We start from the raw sequence: 18892 nt of genomic DNA, 5'->3' as shown, positions 1-18892 counted from the left end.
ATCTGTGAATGTCCACTGTGGACATGTCCGTAATGGATGTTGATGGGCAGATGTAAAAGTCATGGATTTTGCAAACTGCCTGTGAATTTACTGATGGTTGGCAACACTAATAGTAGTACTGCCAACTACTACTGAGATTCCAGCTTCCACAGCGGACTCTCTGGTATGAGATATGCATGCATGCATACATACATTGGTAAAAACTGGATGAATGCAATTAGGAAACTGGAGTTCCACTTTAACCATGCCCTGCAGATGCCATTCCCCAATCCTCAGCTCTACACTCACTCCCTGTTGCTGGGGCCAAGTGACAGAAACAATACCAGAACCAGAAGTGAGCCTAAAACTGGCATTGGGTAAAGGTGATTTTTGCTTGGTTAGTTGGGACCATGAGGGTGAGAAACTAGCTAGGCTCCCTTTTTAAGAGTGTATCAGTATTATGCCTACGCAGTCCAATTTTGAGCATTGCAAAGTCCATGAATAAAATACTGTTCAAGGTGATGGGCATAAAACTCTATAAAGATGCCTACAGTTTGCAATTTAACCTTTTCTTTTGTCATCTGTCTTGATGTTGACAGTATAACGAGGCAAAACCAGGCCTGTGCAGCTCCATGTGGCTCCGTTCTGTTCTGTCATCTTTAGTTAGTGTGCAATGTTTGGATGGATATGCCTGTGAGAAATGTAAAGACCTTGTTACATCCTGTTGGTGTGTAAATAGGTGTTGTATAAGAAACACACCTGGCCCACATTAGAGGAAGATCACTTGCACAGGCTTGTATGGCTGCGCCCATTCACAAACGCTGGAAGTCATTCCTCTACAACAAAGATCTGTCTTATTGAATGAGAAAATAGAATTTTCTATATTGCTAATGTGCTCTGATACCCTGGAAAATATTTTCTTGTTTTATGTATAGCGGTCCTCAGTTTTTTCATTGTCCCCATGTGAAATATATTTTAGGCACCTTTCACACATGCAGACCATTTCATCAGTTCAGTCACATTTTTTTCAAATGAAAAAACTGATGAAGTGTGTCAGCACTTTTTACATTACCAGCTTGTCCTTAAGCGTTTATTAACCACCCAAAAAATAAAATAAAAATATGGCTCCTGCTACTTTAAAGCTTTTTTTACAGCACAGTGCTTGTGCTGTGTCATTTGCCCCCTGTAATACCTGGTTGATCCTGCCAGTTTCTGCCCTACCCTATGTAAACTGACCACAGTGTATCATGGCTGCTGAGCCCTGACACCGTGGTCAGTTTTACGTGCCTCCGTCATCCACAGCCCTGCTGTCTCTCCTCTGTCCTCCCCCCCCCCCCCCCCCCCCCGCCTGTTGGCTCCTGTGTCAGGTCCATAGAGATGCACAGATGTGTTATCTATCTATCTATCTATCTATCTATCTATCTATCTATCTCAGTATGCAAGTAGCTTCTCCACAGGCCAATAGATGGTGTATGATCATAAAGTGGAACTTTGGGCCACTTTCACACTGGTTCGCTTCAAAACTGCATGTATAATGTCTATGCATTATTGGAGTGCTTTTTTTGGCAGTTTGTAAAGGACATGTGACTCAGCTGTACCAAAAATGCTTAATGGGGGCGTTTTTGAGGCAGTTTCCATTCATTTCAATGGAGAGGAGCATTTTGGTGTGCTTTTTTTAGCTCCCCAAACATGCTGCAAGCAGGATTTTTTTAACCGCAACAAAAGCGCCCTGCCCCAGTGTGATAACATTAATTGATTTTAAAGGGAAGCATTTTTCTTGAGCTTTTCAGCTGCTTCTTTTTTATTTATTTTTTTTTTTATACACAAAAGCACTTGAAAAACACCTCAGTGTGAAAGGGTCAGAAAATTTAAGTCCTGCTAGATCACATCAGGCTGACCCCTTTTTTGCAGGTATAGCTATGTAAAACATTTAAAAATAAGTGCCCTATACAGTTTCAAATCCAGTAATACACTGTCTCACCCTGCTCTGCACATGCTCAGTTGCTTTTTGGCACTGTGCTGAAAATGTAGAGGCCAATCTGCTGAGAGCCTAAAGATTTATTGCTGCGGAGAGGCTCTGGGCTTCAGCAAAATGGCAGCCTCCAGCAAGAAGAAATAGGGGGAATGCTGGAGGCAATTTAAGTCCAAAGTCACCAATCCCACCCCCACCAGCTATAATCTTCCAGGTTGCGAGAGTTATTACGAGCTGAGGGACCCATCATAGTCACTCATCAAGAATGCCCACTTCCTCCATTCAAAAGCTATATAATTTATTTTTTTTATTTGACTAAATTCGGGTTTAAAGCAGTGATGATCATAGTGTCACCAATAAGCTACTCTGGGTTCGTCTGGCATTCTTAACCTCCCTGCAGGTATGATTATTTCAGATTTTTGCATCTTAGAGCGGTACAATTATTTTGCATAGAAATTTGGCGTTTTATATTGTAGGCCTGTAATTCTTAGCAATAACATACTTTTTTTTTTTCTGATTACAGCATTGGTGTCAGTTTGTGACAGTTAGTGTGGTAGGGCAGTTAGTGTTAGCCCCCTTTAGGTCTAGGGTACCCTCCTAACCCCCCCCCCTAATAAAGTTTTAACCCCTTGATCACCCCCCGTCGCCAGTGTCACTAAGCGATCATTTTTCTGATTGCTGTATTAGTGTCACTGGTGACGCTAGTTAGGGAGGTAAATATATAGGTTCACCGTCAGCGTTTTATAGCATCAGGGACCCCCATATACTACCTAATAAAGGTTTTAACCCCTTGATTGCCCCCTAGTTAACCCTTTCACCAGTGATCACTGTATAACTGTTACGGGTGACGCTGGTTAGTTAGTTTATTTTTTATAGTGTCAGGGTACCCGCCGTTTATTACCTAATAAAGGTTTAGCTCCCTAATCGCCCGGCGGTGATATAACTTAGGTTTTAGGGTCAGATAGAGTCTGTGTCGCCTAGAGCTGCATGATTCTGGCCAAAATGAGAACCACGATTTTTTTGCTTAGAATAAAAAGATCACGATTCTCTCACGATTCTTGTTACGTAAAATCTTTCACATTATACAAAAAAAAGGGGCTAACTTTACTGGTTAGATTTTTTTTTTTTAATTCATTAAAGTAATTTTTTCCAAAAAAATTGCATTTGAAAGACCACTGCGCAAATACAGTTTGACATAAAGTATTGCAACAACCACCATTTTATTCTCTAGGGTGTCTACTAAAAAAATATATATGCTTGGGGGTTCTAAGTAATTTTTTTTAGCAAAAAAAAAAAAATGATTTTAACTTGAAACCAACAAATGTCAGAAAAAGGTTTAGTGTTTAAGTGGTTAAACTTTTTTCACTTAGACAGGAAGTCTATTCCATTGACAAATTGTTACAATGTTTATACTTAAGTTCAACTGATAAAGAACGTTTTGTTTCTTGGCAGACTGCCTGGTTTTTTTCTTTCTTTCTTTTGATGGTTGTGGCTTCAGAAGAGCAGAGAGAATTCTTTGCATAGAAAGAATTGTGAAACACTTTAGACAAGATCGCGATAACGATTCTTGACGATTAATCACGATAACGATTCTTGACGATTAATTGTGCAGCTCTAGCGTCGCCCCAGGCAGTGTCAGGTTAGCGTCAGTACCGCTAACACCCATGCACGCACCGTACACTTCCCTTAGTGGTATAGTATCTGAACGGATCAATATCTGATCCGATCAGATCTATACTAGCGTCCCCAGCAGTTTAGGGTTCCCAAAAACGCAGTGTTAGCAGGATCAGCCCAGATACCTGCTAGCACCTGCGTTTTGCCCCTCCGCCCAGCCCAGCCCACCCAAGTGCAGTATCGATTGATCACTGTCACTTACAAAACACTAAACGCATAACTGCAGTGTTCGCAGAGTCAGGCCTGATCCCTGCGATCGCTAACAGTTTTTTTGGTAGCGTTTTGGTGAACTGGCAAGCACCAGCCCCCGGCATCAGGTTAGCGCCAGTACCGCTAACACCCACGCATGCACCGTACACCTCCCTTAGTGGTATAGTATCTGAACGGATCAATATCTGATCTGATCAGATCTATACTAGCGTCCCCAGCAGTTTAGGGTTCCCAAAAATGCAGTGTTAGCGGGATCAGCCCAGATACCTGTTAGCACCTGCGTTTTGCCCCTCCGCCAGCCCAGCCCACCCAAGTGCAGTATCGATCGATCACTGTCACTTACAAAACACTAAACGCATAACTGCAGCATTCGCAGATTCAGGCCTGATCACTGCGATCGCTAACAGTTTTTTGGTAGCTTTTTGGTAAACTGGCAAGCACCAGCGGCCTAGTACAACCCCGGTCATAGTCAAACCAGCACTGCAGTAACACTTGGTGACGTGGCGAGTTCCATAAGTGCAGTTCAAGCTGGTGAGGTGGCAAGCACAAGTAGTGTCCCGCTGCCACCAAGAAGACAAACACAGGCCCGTCGTGCCCATAATGCCCTTCCTGCTGCATTCGCCAATCTTAACCCACCACTTCTGCAGCACCCGTACATCCCCCATTCACATCCCCAACCAAATGCAGTCGGCTGCATGAGAGGCATTTTCTTTATGTCCTCCCGAGTACCCCTACCCAACGAACCCCCCAAAAAAGATGTCTGCAGCAAGCGCTGATATAGGCGTGACACCCGCTATTATTGTCCCTCCTGTCCTGATAATCCTGGTCTTTCCATTGGTGAATGTTTTGAACGCTACCATACACTAGTTGAGTATTAGCGTAGGGTACAGCATTGCACAGACTAGGCACACTTTCACAGGGTCTCCCAAGATGCCATCGCATTTTGAGAGACCCGAACCTGGAACCGGTTACAGTTACAAAAGTTACAGTTACAAAAAAAAGTGTAAGAAAAAAACAAAAAAAAAAACCAAAAACAAAAAAAAATAGTTGTCGTTTTATTGTTCTCTCTCTCTCTATTCTCTCTCTATTGTTCTGCTGTTTTTTACTGTATTCTATTCTGCAATGTTTTATTGTTATTATGTTTTATCATGTTTGCTTTTCAGGTATGCAATTTTTTATACTTTACTGTTTACTGTGTTTTATTGTTAACCATTTTTTTTGTCTTCAGGTACGCCATTCAGCTGCAGCGCGGATTTATTTATCTTGACAGCAACAGCGTTTGCTCCCACGATATATAAAGCAGGGCAGCAGGAGCGGAGGAGCGATTTGCTCCTACCTTTTGCGGGAGGATGCCCCCATGCTTCGGCATATATAAATGGTGCATGTATTCCCATCATTAGAATGAAAAAAAAAAGATTACAATATATGCCCAACAAGGACCAGCAACATACTGGTATGTTGCTGGACTTTGAGTGGTTATACCAGAATGATGCCTGCAGGTTTAGGTATCATCTTGGTATCATTCTTTTCAGCCAGGGGTTGGCTTCCATGTAAAAGCAATCCTAGCGGCTAATTAGCCTCTAGACTGCTTTTACAAGCAGTGCGAGGGAATGCCCCCCCCACCGTCTTCCATGTTTTTCTCTGGCTATCCTGTCCCAACAGGGAACCCGAGAATGCAGCTTGTGATTCAGCCAGCTGACCATAGAGCTGATCAGAGACCAGAGTGGCTCCAAACATCTCTATGGCCTAAGAAACCGGAAACTACGAGCATTTCATGACTTAGATTTCGCCGGATGTAAACAGCTCCATTGGGAAATTGGGAAAGCATTTTATCACACCGATCTTGGTGTGGTCAGATGCTTTGAGGGCAGAGGAGAGATCTAGGATCTAATAGACCCCAATTTTTTAAAAAAAGAGTACCTGTCACTACCTATTGCTATCATAGGGGATATTTACATTCCCTGAGATAACAATAAAAATGATTAAAAAAAAAAAAAATGAAAGGAACAGTTTAAAAATAAGATAAAAAAAGCAAAAAAATAATAAAGAAAAAAAAAAAGCACCCCTGTCCCCCCCTGCTCTCGCGCAAAGGCGAACACAAGCGTCGGTCTGGCGTCAAATGTAAACAGCAATTGCACCATGCATGTGAGGTATCTGTAAATCTAAAGTGGTAACCTGTAAAGGCTTTTAAAAATGTATTTAGTTTGTCGCCACTGCACGTTTGTGCGCAATTTTAAAGCATGTCATGTTTGGTATCCATGTACTCGGCCTAAGATCATCTTTTTTATTTCATCAAACATTTGGGCAATATAGTGTGTTTTAGTGCATTAAAATTTTAAAAAGTGTGTTTTTTCCCAAAAAAATGCGTTTGAAAAAAATTGCTGCGGAAATACTGTGTGAAAAAAAAAATGAAACACCCACCATTTTAATCTGTAGGGCATTTGCTTTAAAAAAATATATAATGTTTGGGGGTTCAAAGTAATTTTCTTGCAAAAATAATTAATTTTTTCATGTAAACAAAGTGTCAGAAAGGGCTTTGTCTTCAAGTGGTTAGAAGAGTGGGTGATGTGTGACATAAGCTTCTAAATGTTGTGCATAAAATGCCAGGACAGTTAGTTCAAACCCCCCCCCCCCCCCAAATGACCCCATTTTGGAAAGTAGACACCTCAAGCTATTTGCTGAGAGGCATGTTGAGTCCATGGAATATTCTATATTGTGACACAAGTTGCGGGAAAAAGACAATTTTTTTTTTTGCACAAAGTTGTCACTAAATTATATATTGCTCAAACATGCCATGGCAATATGTGAAATTACACCCCAAAATACATTGTTGCTTCTCCTGATTATGGGGATACCACATGTGTGAGACTTTTTGGGAGCCTAGCCGCGTACGAGACCCCGAAACCAAGCACCGCCTTCAGGCTTTCTAAGGGTGTAAATTTTTTATTTCACTCTTCACTGCCTATCAAAGTTTCGGAGGCCATGGAATGCCCAGGTGGCACAAAACCCCCACAAATGACCCTATTTTGGAAAGTAGACACCCCAAGCTATTTGCTGAGAGGTATAGTGAGTATTTTGCAGACCTCACTTTTTGTCACAAAGTTTTGAAAACTGAAAAAAGAAAAAAAAAACATTTTTTTTTCTTGTCTTTCTTCATTTTCAAAAACAAATGAGAACGGCAAAATACTCACCATGCCTCTCAGCAAATAGCTTGGGGTGTCTACTTTCCAAAATGGGGTCATTTGGGGGGGGGGGTGCCACCTGGGCATTCGATGGCCTCCGAACCTGTGATAGGCAGTGAAGAGTGAAATCAAAAATTTACGCCCTTAGAAATCCTGAAGGCGGTGATTGGTTTTCGGGGCCCCGTACGCGGCTAGGCTCCCAAAAAATCCCACACATGTGGTATCCCCGTACTTAGGAGAAGCAGCTGAATGTATTTTGGGGTGCAATTCCACATATGCCCATGGCCTGTGTGAGCAATATATCATTTAGTGACAACTTTTTGTAAATTTTTTTTTTTTTTGTCATTATTCAATCACTTGGGACAAAAAAAATTAATATTCAATGGGCTCAACATGCCTCTCAGCAATTTCCTTGGGGTGTCTACTTTCCAAAATGGGATCATTTGGGGGGGGGGGTTGTACTGCCCTGCCATTTTAGCACCTCAAGAAATGACATAGGCAGTCATAAACTAAAAGCTGTGTAAATTCCAGAAAATGTACCCTAGTTTGTAGACGCTATAACTTTTGCGCAAACCAATAAATATACGCTTATTGACATTTTTTTTACCAAAGACATGTGGCCGAATACATTTTGGCCTAAATGTATGACTAAAATTGAGTTTATTGGATTTTTTTTTTTATAACCAAAAGTAGAAAATATCATTTTTTTTTCAAAATTTTCAGTCTTTTTCCGTTTTATAGCGCAAAAAATAAAAACGTCAGAGGTGATCAAATACCGTCAAAAGAAAGCTCTGTTTGTGGGAAGAAAAGGATGCAAATTTTGTTTGGGTACAGCATTGCATGACCGCGCAATTAGCAGTTAAAGCGACGCAGTGCCAAATTGTAAAAAGTGCTCTGGTCAGGAAGGGGGTAAATCCTTCCGGTGCTGAAGTGGTTAATACAAGAAAGGACTTTGCTCTCTTTGGAAACCGCAGCTTGGCATTGCACGCTATTATTGAACTTGTGATCTACCAAAACCCCCAGATCCTTATTCTTATCCCACAAGTGCATAACTTTACATTTATCAACATTAAACCTCATTTGCCACTTAGTTGCCCAATTAGACAGTGCATTGAGGTCGGCTTGTAAATTGGAGACATCCTGTAAGGACGTTATTCCACTGCACAGCTTAGTTTCATTAGGGATGTTCTGATACCATTTTTTTAGGACCGAGTACGAGCACCGATACTTTCTTTAAGTACTCGCCAATACTTATTTTTAATAATAATAATAATAATAATAATAATATATATTATTCTGGTCTTTCTGTAAAATTTCTATATCCTGATGTGAAGTTATTGCCCTGCTTATTTTTGTGTCATCCGCAAAAACTGAGATTGGGCTATCTATACCGACCTCTTTATCATTTATGAATACATTAACCAGTTTTCTATCCATGAAAAAACTCAATGGTTTATGCCTGCACTCAGTTTGTAGCTTAAGCATTTATGGGGAAATGTTTTGAATGCTTTTGCAAAATCCAGATATGCTACATCCACCAGCCTTCCCTTATCTAGATGGCAGCTCGCTTCCTCATAAAATGTTAACAGATTGATCTGGCAGGAACGATCCTTCGTAAACCCATGCTGATTTCTGCTGATACTGTTTTCATAAGCAAATTCTTATATAGTCTTATACAGTCCCTTATCATCCCCTCAAATAGTTTACATACTATTGATGTTAGGCTGACTGGCCTGTAGTTTCCCAATATATATCTCCGCCCTTTTTGGAATATTGCTACCACATGGTCTTTTCTCTAATCAGCCGGTACCATTCCTGTCAATATGCTGTCTATAAAGATTAGGAATATAGTGTGTGTGTGTGTGTGTGCGCGTATGTATATATATGTGTGTGTATGTGTGTGTGTGTATATATATATATATATATATATATATATATATATATATATATATATATATATATATATATATATATATATATATATATATATATATATATATATATATATATATATATATATATATATATATATATATATATATATATAAAAATTATTATTTTTTTAATCAACTTAGTTGCTATTAAAAAGGATGGACAACATCCCATGTAATAGCATGGGCTGTGAAAGGTCCTCTTTATGGAGAGATCTGGGGTCTATTAGACCCCAAATCTCTCCTCTGGCCTCCAATGCAGCCAAGTAAAAAGGGAGAGGTTATAGGTACAATGGTTTGGTCACTATACCTAATCTGATATGGACAACGTTCATGAAAGTATAGTATGTGAGTCCATAATTCAAGCAGATCTAACACTAGGACAAGCTTGTTGTAGAGTTGTAGCAGACTCTAAATACATGAAGGACAAAGACAAAAAAAGGGCAGTTCCTATAAGTGCAGAAATACATGTAAATATTTTAATTACCCCAATAGAGGGCTACTCAAAATTTAACAGTTAAAACAGGCACATCATGTACTCTAGGTCAAGAACGGCAGGTGAGCTGGGTTGTGGGAGCTGCTGGTGCCGCCGGATGTCAGATGAAAGATGCCCCAGGACACCTATCCCTAGATGTGGTGAATGGGGTCCCCTCTCCAGCTCCTCCTCGTCATGGTCAGAGGACCTAGTCTTTGCCCCACGGCCCTGAAGGCCGTGCAGTTAATTTAATCGGTGGGGGGCAGGGAGGAACTGCCTAGCCACAGCAGCTGCCTGGGACATGCGGGTGGTGGGTGTCACCCGGCGCTGCCCGCACTCCCCTAGCGATGCCACTGTCTTGCCCCTAAGGTCACTTCTGGTATTGGTCTCGGGTATTAGAGCATTTTCGCGAGTACCGATACTCGCGAAAGTGCCTAGTATCGGCACGGATACTGGTATCAGTGCAACCCTAATTGTCATCCTGCCATGCATGTTCCATGAGTTGACTACTCCAGTGCCATTCAGGTCTGTCTACCAGTTGCTGATCCATAATGACCTGATGTGGGATGATCCACATTTGGGGTGTAGATGTTCTACAAAAGAATAAAACATTTTTTAAAAATGAGCATTTTCTAACACGGTTCCATAGACAACCCACACTATTGCTGCTGTTTATTTTAATTTGAGTTGAACTGTGAGCAGGTATAAAAAGTTGCTTTTTAATTTGTTTCTGGATTTATTAAAAATGTAAATGTTATTTTAGACGTATCATAGCTTGTATCTTATTATTGGCTCCATGTATTTCCCTACATGACAGTAGGCTCATTTACAATGCATCTAACAATGAACACTTCTGACAGAAGAGTGATGATCTCATCAATTTGTTGCTCCTTCATTGTCCAGTCATAATTTGAGTTGGTCCTAGAACAGTCTGCTGACTGACAAGTGGGCCCATACCACAACACCTGGTGAATAAATGACGACAAATCCTTCTGAAGGTAACACGGTTTACATATTTGTATTTTAAAGTTGGCCATAGATCGTTTGAAATTCGGTCGATACAGCAGGAACCAGCCGAATATATATCTCTATTTACTTCAGTTTATTTTTTTTATTTTTGTTTTTTTATTTTTTAGTTCGATCACTGCTGGTGATCATTGCAAGCAGCGATCATTGTATTCTGATGGCTGGGAAACCTTCCGTTGAAATACAATAGCTCTGCGGGAGGGAATCCCCCATCAACTCTGACATTGTTGATCGGGTAATCAAGCAATTTTCTTTCCTTCGACCCATGGTTTAAGGATAGAAAATCGCATATATGGCCTGCCTTAGTGAGTTGAAGGAGGGCAGGAAAGATAAATTGCTTGTCAGCATCTATTAGTAATGGACAAACTGTTTTTACTCTATATTCACTGTTGGTGTATGCTTTTTTTTTTTTTTTCCTTCTTGGGCTAGGTTCACACTGTTGCCATACAATTTTGATCCAACTTTGAGTGCGATTTATGTAGTGCAACTTGGTTTCGGATTGTATATTCTATGGATTCTATAGGGCTTAAATCGCACTAAAATTGCACCAGAGTAGTACAGGAACCTTCTCCAAAGTCTTGCTAGGCTGAGTGGCATTGATGTGAACAGACCCCATTGAAAACCATGTGTTTTTCTTTGTCATGTGATTCTGTGTGACTCAAGTCACATCTGAAATTCATAAATAAAAGAAAAAAAAAACGCGCTGAAAAATAATATAAACACTTAAAGCTGCACGAATAAAACACCAATACCTGTGTACAATAAAAATAAAAGAGAAAACAAACGTGCGCTCATAATGAACATAATCTGTGTAAAAAATACATAATCTAAATCCCTGTAAGAAAATCAGAAATGTGCATCAAAAAATATTGATAATTAATAAATGGTAAAAAGCTGTGAAAAAAATATGCTTAAAAAGTGTCATAATATTTCAAGAAAAGTTTTCACAACCCAAATGGATAAGGAACAGTCCTTAGATGAAATACTCCAAGGAGCGAAAGTTCTTATGATGAACAGTAGGAGAGGGAGTCCCATACATAAACAGTTACTTCACAGAAGCAGGAGGAAGCATCCACCTTCCGACCAGTCAGACACTGCACATATATATGGAGAGGGAGTGAAATGAGGATAAGAGCTCTCATATAGTCCCACAGTATTAAAAGGTGGACCCTTACCCTCAATCATGGACCTCCTCTCTGGCGAGGTCTCACACGCAGGCAGACTTTGCCCTCTGCAGGGACTGTGGATGGATGATGTCCGGATCCAGCTCATACAGTGTGCGTCTCCAGCTTGGCTTCTACCAACTCGTCCACAGAATCAAGGATAAGAAGAGGCATAACATGGATGTATGAAGCAGGTGATCCGGCATCAGGAGGTCCCAGTGTATCACAGCTTTCCAGGGATAACGATATGAAGCAGCAGAAGGCCCCAGGATAACCAGCAGGTAAACACCCCTGGCTCTGGGAACACTGGTGAAGCAATCGCGTCGTCTGAGTCAGCATGGAGCATGAATCCCGGAAAAGATGTCAGAGAGAGGGGACAACAACCAGCATGGACCGCAGTAGACCCATTTTGATGACATATTTCCTGCTTGCGGTCCATGCTGGTTGTTGTCCCCTCCCTCTGTCATCTTTTCCGGGATTCATGCTCCATGCTGACTCAGACGACGCGATTGCTTCACCATTGTTCCCAGAGCCAGGGGTGTTTACCTGCTGGTTATCCTGGGGCCTTCTGCTGCTTCATATCGTTATCCCTGGAAAGCTGTGATACACTGGGACCTCCTGATGCCGGATCACCTGCTTCATACATCCATGTTATGCCTCTTCTTATCCTTGATTCTGTGGACGAGTTGGTAGAAGCCAAGCTGGAGACGCACACTGTATGAGCTGGATCCAGACATCATCCATCCACAGTCCCTGCAGAGGGCAAAGTCTGCCTGCGTGTGAGACCTCGCCAGAGAGGAGGTCCATCATTGAGGGTAAGGGTCCACCTTTTAATACTGTGGGACTATATGAGAGCTCTTATCCTCATTTCACTCCCTCTCCATATATATGTGCAGTGTCTGATTGGTCGGAAGGTGGATGCTTCCTCCTGCTTCTGTGAAGTAACTGTTTATGTATGGGACTCCCTCTCCTACTGTTCATCATAAGAACTTTCGCTCCTTGGAGTATTTCATCTAAAAACTGTTCCTTATCCATTTGGGTTGTGAAAACTTTTCTTGAAATATTATGACACTTTTTAAGCATATTTTTTCACAGCTTTTTACCATTTATTAATTATCAATATTTTTTGATGCACATTTCTGATTTTCTTACAGGGATTTAGATTATGTATTTTTTACACAGATTATGTTCATTATGAGCGCACGTTTGTTTTCTCTTTCACATCTGAAATTGCACTATTTTTTTTTTTAAGTCCGGAAGACAGACGATATTTTCCTTACTGAAGTATAATTAAATTGTTCTTTTTCCATAATCCTCATCCAGCACAAGAGCTTCTGTACTCCTGATGTGTTACAAAAAACAACAGATTACTTTCCGTTTCCCATGACTGTTGGAGCTGAACAATGACAGATCTCAAGATACCAGAACATTTTCTCTAACATCCAGCTCTTTTATACAGGGTGACATTAAGCGCCTGAGTTCTAGCTTATGTGTTACATTTTAGATTTTAGTTAGGTTACTGATACAACAGGGCATTGATATACTGTACAGTACATCTGGAAAGTATTCACAGCGCTTCACTTTTTCCACATTTTATGTTACAAACTTATTCCAAAATGGATGAAATTCATTATTTTACTCCGAAATTCTACAAACAATACCCCATAATGACAACGTGAAAGAAGTTTGTTTGAAATGTTTGCAAAAATCACATGTACAAGTGCCCTAGCACTTGTTTGCTGAACGTCGGGGTGTGCGGCTGGCTTTCATAATCTCTCTTCATCTCAGCTGTTGTAGTTGGCTCTCCCCTACGCCTGGCTGTGGGCTTCACCATTATACTTCCATTACTAGGTTTTCCATTATCTGGCCCCACTATTTTCTTCTGGCCTTTCTGCCGCCTTGGCATGCAGGGAGACCCCTCTCCGTTGAGGAGAGCAATACTAAGCTGTACCTATAGATCTTCCTGATGCCCCTCTGGACTTGAAATTGCAGCCCCACTGGCACACTTATCTTGTGCTGTTTGTCTACATTTTTTCACCATTCAATACCATATAAATCCCTCCTTTCTTTTAGCCCTGAAGAAGGACCAAAGCTGTATCCCGAAACGCGTCGGGTGTAAGGAGGTTTTTTCATATACCCCTTTGTTATGGTGATATTAACTGGCTGCGTTCAGAACAATCAATGTTTCATTTTAATTTTTAATCATGTTTAATCATTACTAAAATTTACTGTTACTACATTACTTTTGTATAGTTTCATAAATGATACTATTAGTTGCCTAAAAAGTCAATTTAGGGGAACCCTCTCTCTTGTCTTGAATACTGGATGTGGCACTTTTAAGTATAGGTTTGCCTTTCGCTCTCTTTCAATCACATGTACAGAAGTATTCACAGCCTTTGCTTAATAATTTGTTGAAGCACCTTTTTGCACCAATTACAGCCTCAAGTCTTTTTGAGTATGATGCTACAAGCTTGGCACACCTATTTTTGGCCAGTTTCTCCCATTCTTCTTTGCAGGACCTCTGAAGCTCCATCAGGTTGGATGGGGAGCGTCGGTGCACAGCCATTTTTAGATCTCTCCAAAGATGTTCAATCGGGTTCAAGTCTGGGCTCTGGCTGGGCCACTCAAGGACATTCAGAGTTGTCCTATAGCCACTCCTTTTTATCTTGGCTGTGTGCTTAGGGTCGTTGTCCTGTTGGAAGACAAAACTTCGCCCCAGTCTGAAATCCAGAACGCTCTGGAGCAGGTTTTCATCAAAGATGTCTCTTTACATTGCTGCATTTGTCTTTCCCTCTATTCTGACTAGTCTCCTAGTTCCTGCCACTGAAAAACATCCCCACAGTATGATGCTGCCACCAAAATGCTTTAATGTAGGGATGGCATTGGCCAGGTGATGAGCGGTGCCTGGTTTCCTCCAGGCATGATGCTTGCCATTCAGGCCAAAGAGTTCAATCTTTGCTTCATCAGACCAGGGAATTTTTTCTCATGGTCTGCGAGTCCTTCAGGTGCCCTTTGGCAAACTACAGGGGGGCTGTCATGTGCCTTTTACTGAGGAGTGGCTTCCGTCTGACCACTCTACCATACAGGCCGAATTGGTAGAGTGGTGCAGAGATGGTTGTTGTTCTGGAAGGTTCTCCCCTCTCCACAGAGAAACGCTGGAGCTCTGTCGGAGTGACCATAGGGGTCTTGGTCACCTCCCTGACTAAGGCCCTTCTCCCCTGATCGCTCAGTTTGGCCCAGGGGCCCGCTCTAGGAAGTGTCCTGGTGGTTCCAAACCTCTTCCATTTACAGATGATGGAGGCCACTGTGCTCATTGGGACCTCCAATGCTGTAGACCTTTTTCTGTACCCTTCCCCAAATCTGTGCCTCGATACAACCCTGTCTGGGGGGTCTACAGATAATTCCTTGGACTTCATGGCTTGGTTTGTGCTCTGACATGCACTGTTACCTGTGGGACCTTATATAGACAGGTGTGTGCCTTTCCAAATCATGTCCAATCAGCTGAGTTCACCACAGGTGGACCCCTATCAAGCTGTAGTAACATCTCAATATTGATCAGTTGAACCAGGATGCACCTGAGCTCAATTTTGAGTGTCATGGCAAAGCTGTGAATACTTATGTACGTGTGATTTTTTTTTTTTTTTTTAACTTTTATTTATTTTTTTTTTTTAGTTTTTTTATTTTTAATAAATTTACAAAGATTTCAAACAAACTTCTTTCACAATGTCATTATGGGGTATTGTTTGTAGAATTTTGAGGAAAATAATGAATTTAGTCCATTTTGGAATAAGACTGTAACATAACAAAATGTGGAAAACGTGAAGCGCTGTGAATACTTTCTGGATGCACTGTAACTAGTGATTTACAAGAGCCAACACAGGGTGGTTGTTTTTTTTTGCTTTGTTTTTTCAGGGTATGACTGTTTAACTATGTTAATTATCATATTTTCCCAAGTGCACTCATAACTCACATGAAACATAATCTTACAAATCTGCTAATATCACCACAGCAGAAGCATTTTGTGGTGTCTAGAAGTAGTAGTGGTAATTATGGCAGTTATGGTAGTTATGGGTCCCTGTGGAGCCTGTAGGTTCCAGGCCAAATCTACATAAATGGACTAAACTTCTGGACAAGTTGATACTAAGGGCCACCCCCAAAAATTTTAGTTATTATTTTTTATATATATTTTTTTTTTTTCAAGAGACCTCTGGCCCCTTGCACATCACTCGCCTAGGCAAAGTAAGTGGACTTTGCCCACTGTGCCTCCTGGGATATGTACATCACATAACACAGGTGGCATAGTCCTTCATTGAGAAAAGAAGGGTGCAGGCCTAGTGGTGCGTCATCAAGGGAGTAGCCGGCTGAACCCGGAAGAGCTGGCAGCTTCCCAATGACGTCATGCAAGAAGATGGCAGCCGAAGCGAAGCAGATCATAGTAGGACAATGCTGGATCCACTGGGAGGATGAGTGCCTTAAAGTGGCTGTAAGCCCGATTCATGAATATGGAGCTGGGCACATATATCTGCAGTGTTTTCTTATCTCTCTTCAAAGCATTACGTTTCATGGCTTTCTCCTGCTCCGTTCTTCTGTTATCAGCATGATAACTTCTGACAAGTTCTCTGTCAGATAAAAGCAGGCAGAATTTTGTGTTGTGGAAGGTTGCTATAAATTAGCAGAGAGCTGAACTATTCACAAAACAGCTCTGCAAGTCTTGGCCTATGTGGGGAGGGGGGGGAGTTGCCTTTCCTCCAATAAGCTGTCTTGGCTATATGCCCAGACGTCACTTGCAGTGCTGAACAGGAACAGAAAATCTGTAACACAATCTTCACTTTCTAAAGAATATATATAAAGCTGAACACAGCAGATATACATGTAAATTAGATTTGTTTCATCCCTGTGTATAATCTGAGGCTGTTCACTGCACTGGGTATATGTGAGGGTTTACATCCACTTTAACTGGGAATTTTTTTAAAAAATGGGGCGAAAGGGGGTGAAGATCTGCTTTTAGGAGCTGGGGCGTAGTACAAACGGTAGTGACGTACATGATGACCACAACATTTCTTTTTGTCTATGGGTCGAACTATAGATATGCATTTAGAGCAGTTATGAGTTTAAGGTTACTATTAACATGTACTGGTAAAATGCATGCTGCCAATGCTGGCCTCCCCATGAAGTTTTATTATTATTATTATTATTATTATTTTATTGTTATTAATAATAATAATAATAATAATACAATAATAAAAAATAATTTTATTTTTTATTATTATTTTTTTAACAGTTCTTTAAATGCAGAGCTTATGATTTTAAGCCAGTTATTCTATTCAAATTCACTGATCATTTATAAGATCAGCCTTGTCAGTGATTTACCTACAAAATTAAATGCTCATGTCTAGAAATACTTTATAGGGTTAGCAATGCATCCCTGTTTTATAGATGGGCTGTTTGTGCAGAGATAATACATTACCATCTGTCACCGAATGGAGGCATGGGGAAGTTATATGGTTAATGCAAATGAGAACACAGGGAGACAAGGACTTCAAAAATTAAAGTGTGCAGAAGGGGTAGTGCATTATTAATCAATCTAAATGATTTCCTTTTGGATGCAATTATGTTCCCTGGTGAGATTTATTTTATTTTTATTTTTTTATTTTTTTTTGCTTTCTTGCAGGTACCATTCCAAGTGCTGCCAGGAGAGAGTGTGGAGTATTTAGGGAGTGCAAATGATGCTGTCATAGCGATATCCAATTACAGACTACACATCAAGTTCAAGGACTCCGTCATTAATGTAAGCACATACAAAATACTAATTGTGGTTATACATAGATGGCTATATTCAGTAAACCGGGCAAGAACCAATACGAATGCAGAGTAACATTTTTATCACACAAAATATGACACTGCGCCTGTTTTAGCATTGCCTTGGTTGTCAACAGAATTTATAAGTGTTCCCCATAGGGTACACACATTTATGACCATTAGATTTCAGAGTAGGTACATTTTTGATTTGCTGTGATGCATGTCTCGACTCTGCCCATCACCATTTCACTTGTTTCAGACTTTCCTTAAAGCAGTATTCAACCCAAAGACAAAAATTTAACATATCACAGCTTACCAATCCTTAGATGCAGTGGTCGCATTCGTTTTTTTCTTTTTGTATATTTTTTGAGGCTTTTTCCCTCTTTCACCTGGTGATCTGGCCAGTAACACCCCTCCTGTATTAGAGTACCTACACTCTGGATGAAGTGGCAACAAAGCACCTTTTGGACAGCAGCATTGTTTGTGGGGAGGAGGGGAGTGTTAGAAGTTCTAGCGGATTTAAATACACTAACACATTAAAGCCAAACTCCAACTCGCACTTTTTAGGCAGTTACAGGAACCGTATGTTGTGAGTGTGTTTTTTTTTTTTTTTTTCCGGGATAAAGGTTTTACATAAAGACTGATCATTGTAAGCACCGCATCGGCGGTAAGTGGTTTGTATCATCCTTCCAATTGATGCATCTGCTAGAGACCTTTTTCTTTTCAAAAACAGACTTGCTGGCCAGATCACCAGGTGAGAATAAGGGAAAGAAAACTAACCATCATATCTAAGATTTGGTAAGGTGCAATATAATAAAGGTTTGCTTTTGGGTTTATGCCCCTAATGAATCAAAGGGCAATTTTTTGGTTTGTTTTTCTGTTCCAAGAAACCGGTAAGAAAGCAGTGTAGCTTTTTATACTGCCACTTTAACCTCTGTACTTTCATACATTTCTACATAATGGGAGAAATCCAAGACATATTGGGGCATATAAAGCATCCGAACAGCCCGATTGCACATACGTTGGTTCCCTGTACTGATTTAAAAAATTGCTCTGCCATGGATGGTGGTTTCTGCCCATTAAGAGACTCTCACCAGCAAATTTAGGGCAAACTGACAGTTTCTTCTGATAGAATCCAACCCTAGCAAAGTATACCTGCCATACATCCTCTCATCACCTCCTTATTGCAGCTGTCCACTCTGCATAAGGTTTGATATCAGAGCTTACTGGGTGCATGACATCACTGACCTCTTAGATGATAGTGATCAGGTCTGGAGATTTGCCTGTTTACATAGAGGAAGGTTGCATGCTCTCCCACTTTCTAAGCCCCACTGAGTTGGAGAATCAGAGCGAGGGTTCCATCAGAGCAGCAAAGGAGCATGGAATGGTGACTATACCTTTCTGGAGGGGAAGGGCTTTGTGAATTGATCCCAGATTTGTCCTATATTAACAGATCCCAATTTAAAGGGGATTCGCAATGC

General features: G+C 40.8%; 1 protein-coding gene across 3 annotated transcripts in view; it reads left to right on the top strand.

Annotated features, from left to right (window-relative positions):
- MTMR4 (myotubularin related protein 4) overlaps nucleotides 1-18892 on the top strand; it is a 151555-nt gene that overhangs the window by 69362 nt on the left and 63301 nt on the right. For all 3 annotated transcript variants that reach the window (XM_073616546.1, XM_073616544.1, XM_073616545.1), the window contains one exon: nucleotides 17284-17400. In XM_073616546.1, the coding sequence (XP_073472647.1) occupies nucleotides 17284-17400 (117 nt within the window). The remainder of the gene's footprint in view (nucleotides 1-17283; nucleotides 17401-18892) is intronic.

Source organism: Aquarana catesbeiana, linkage group LG02, assembly GCF_042186555.1.
Source record: "Aquarana catesbeiana isolate 2022-GZ linkage group LG02, ASM4218655v1, whole genome shotgun sequence".
Classification (NCBI taxonomy): Eukaryota; Metazoa; Chordata; class Amphibia; order Anura; family Ranidae; genus Aquarana; species Aquarana catesbeiana.
This window is presented reverse-complemented; position numbering and strand designations above follow the sequence as displayed.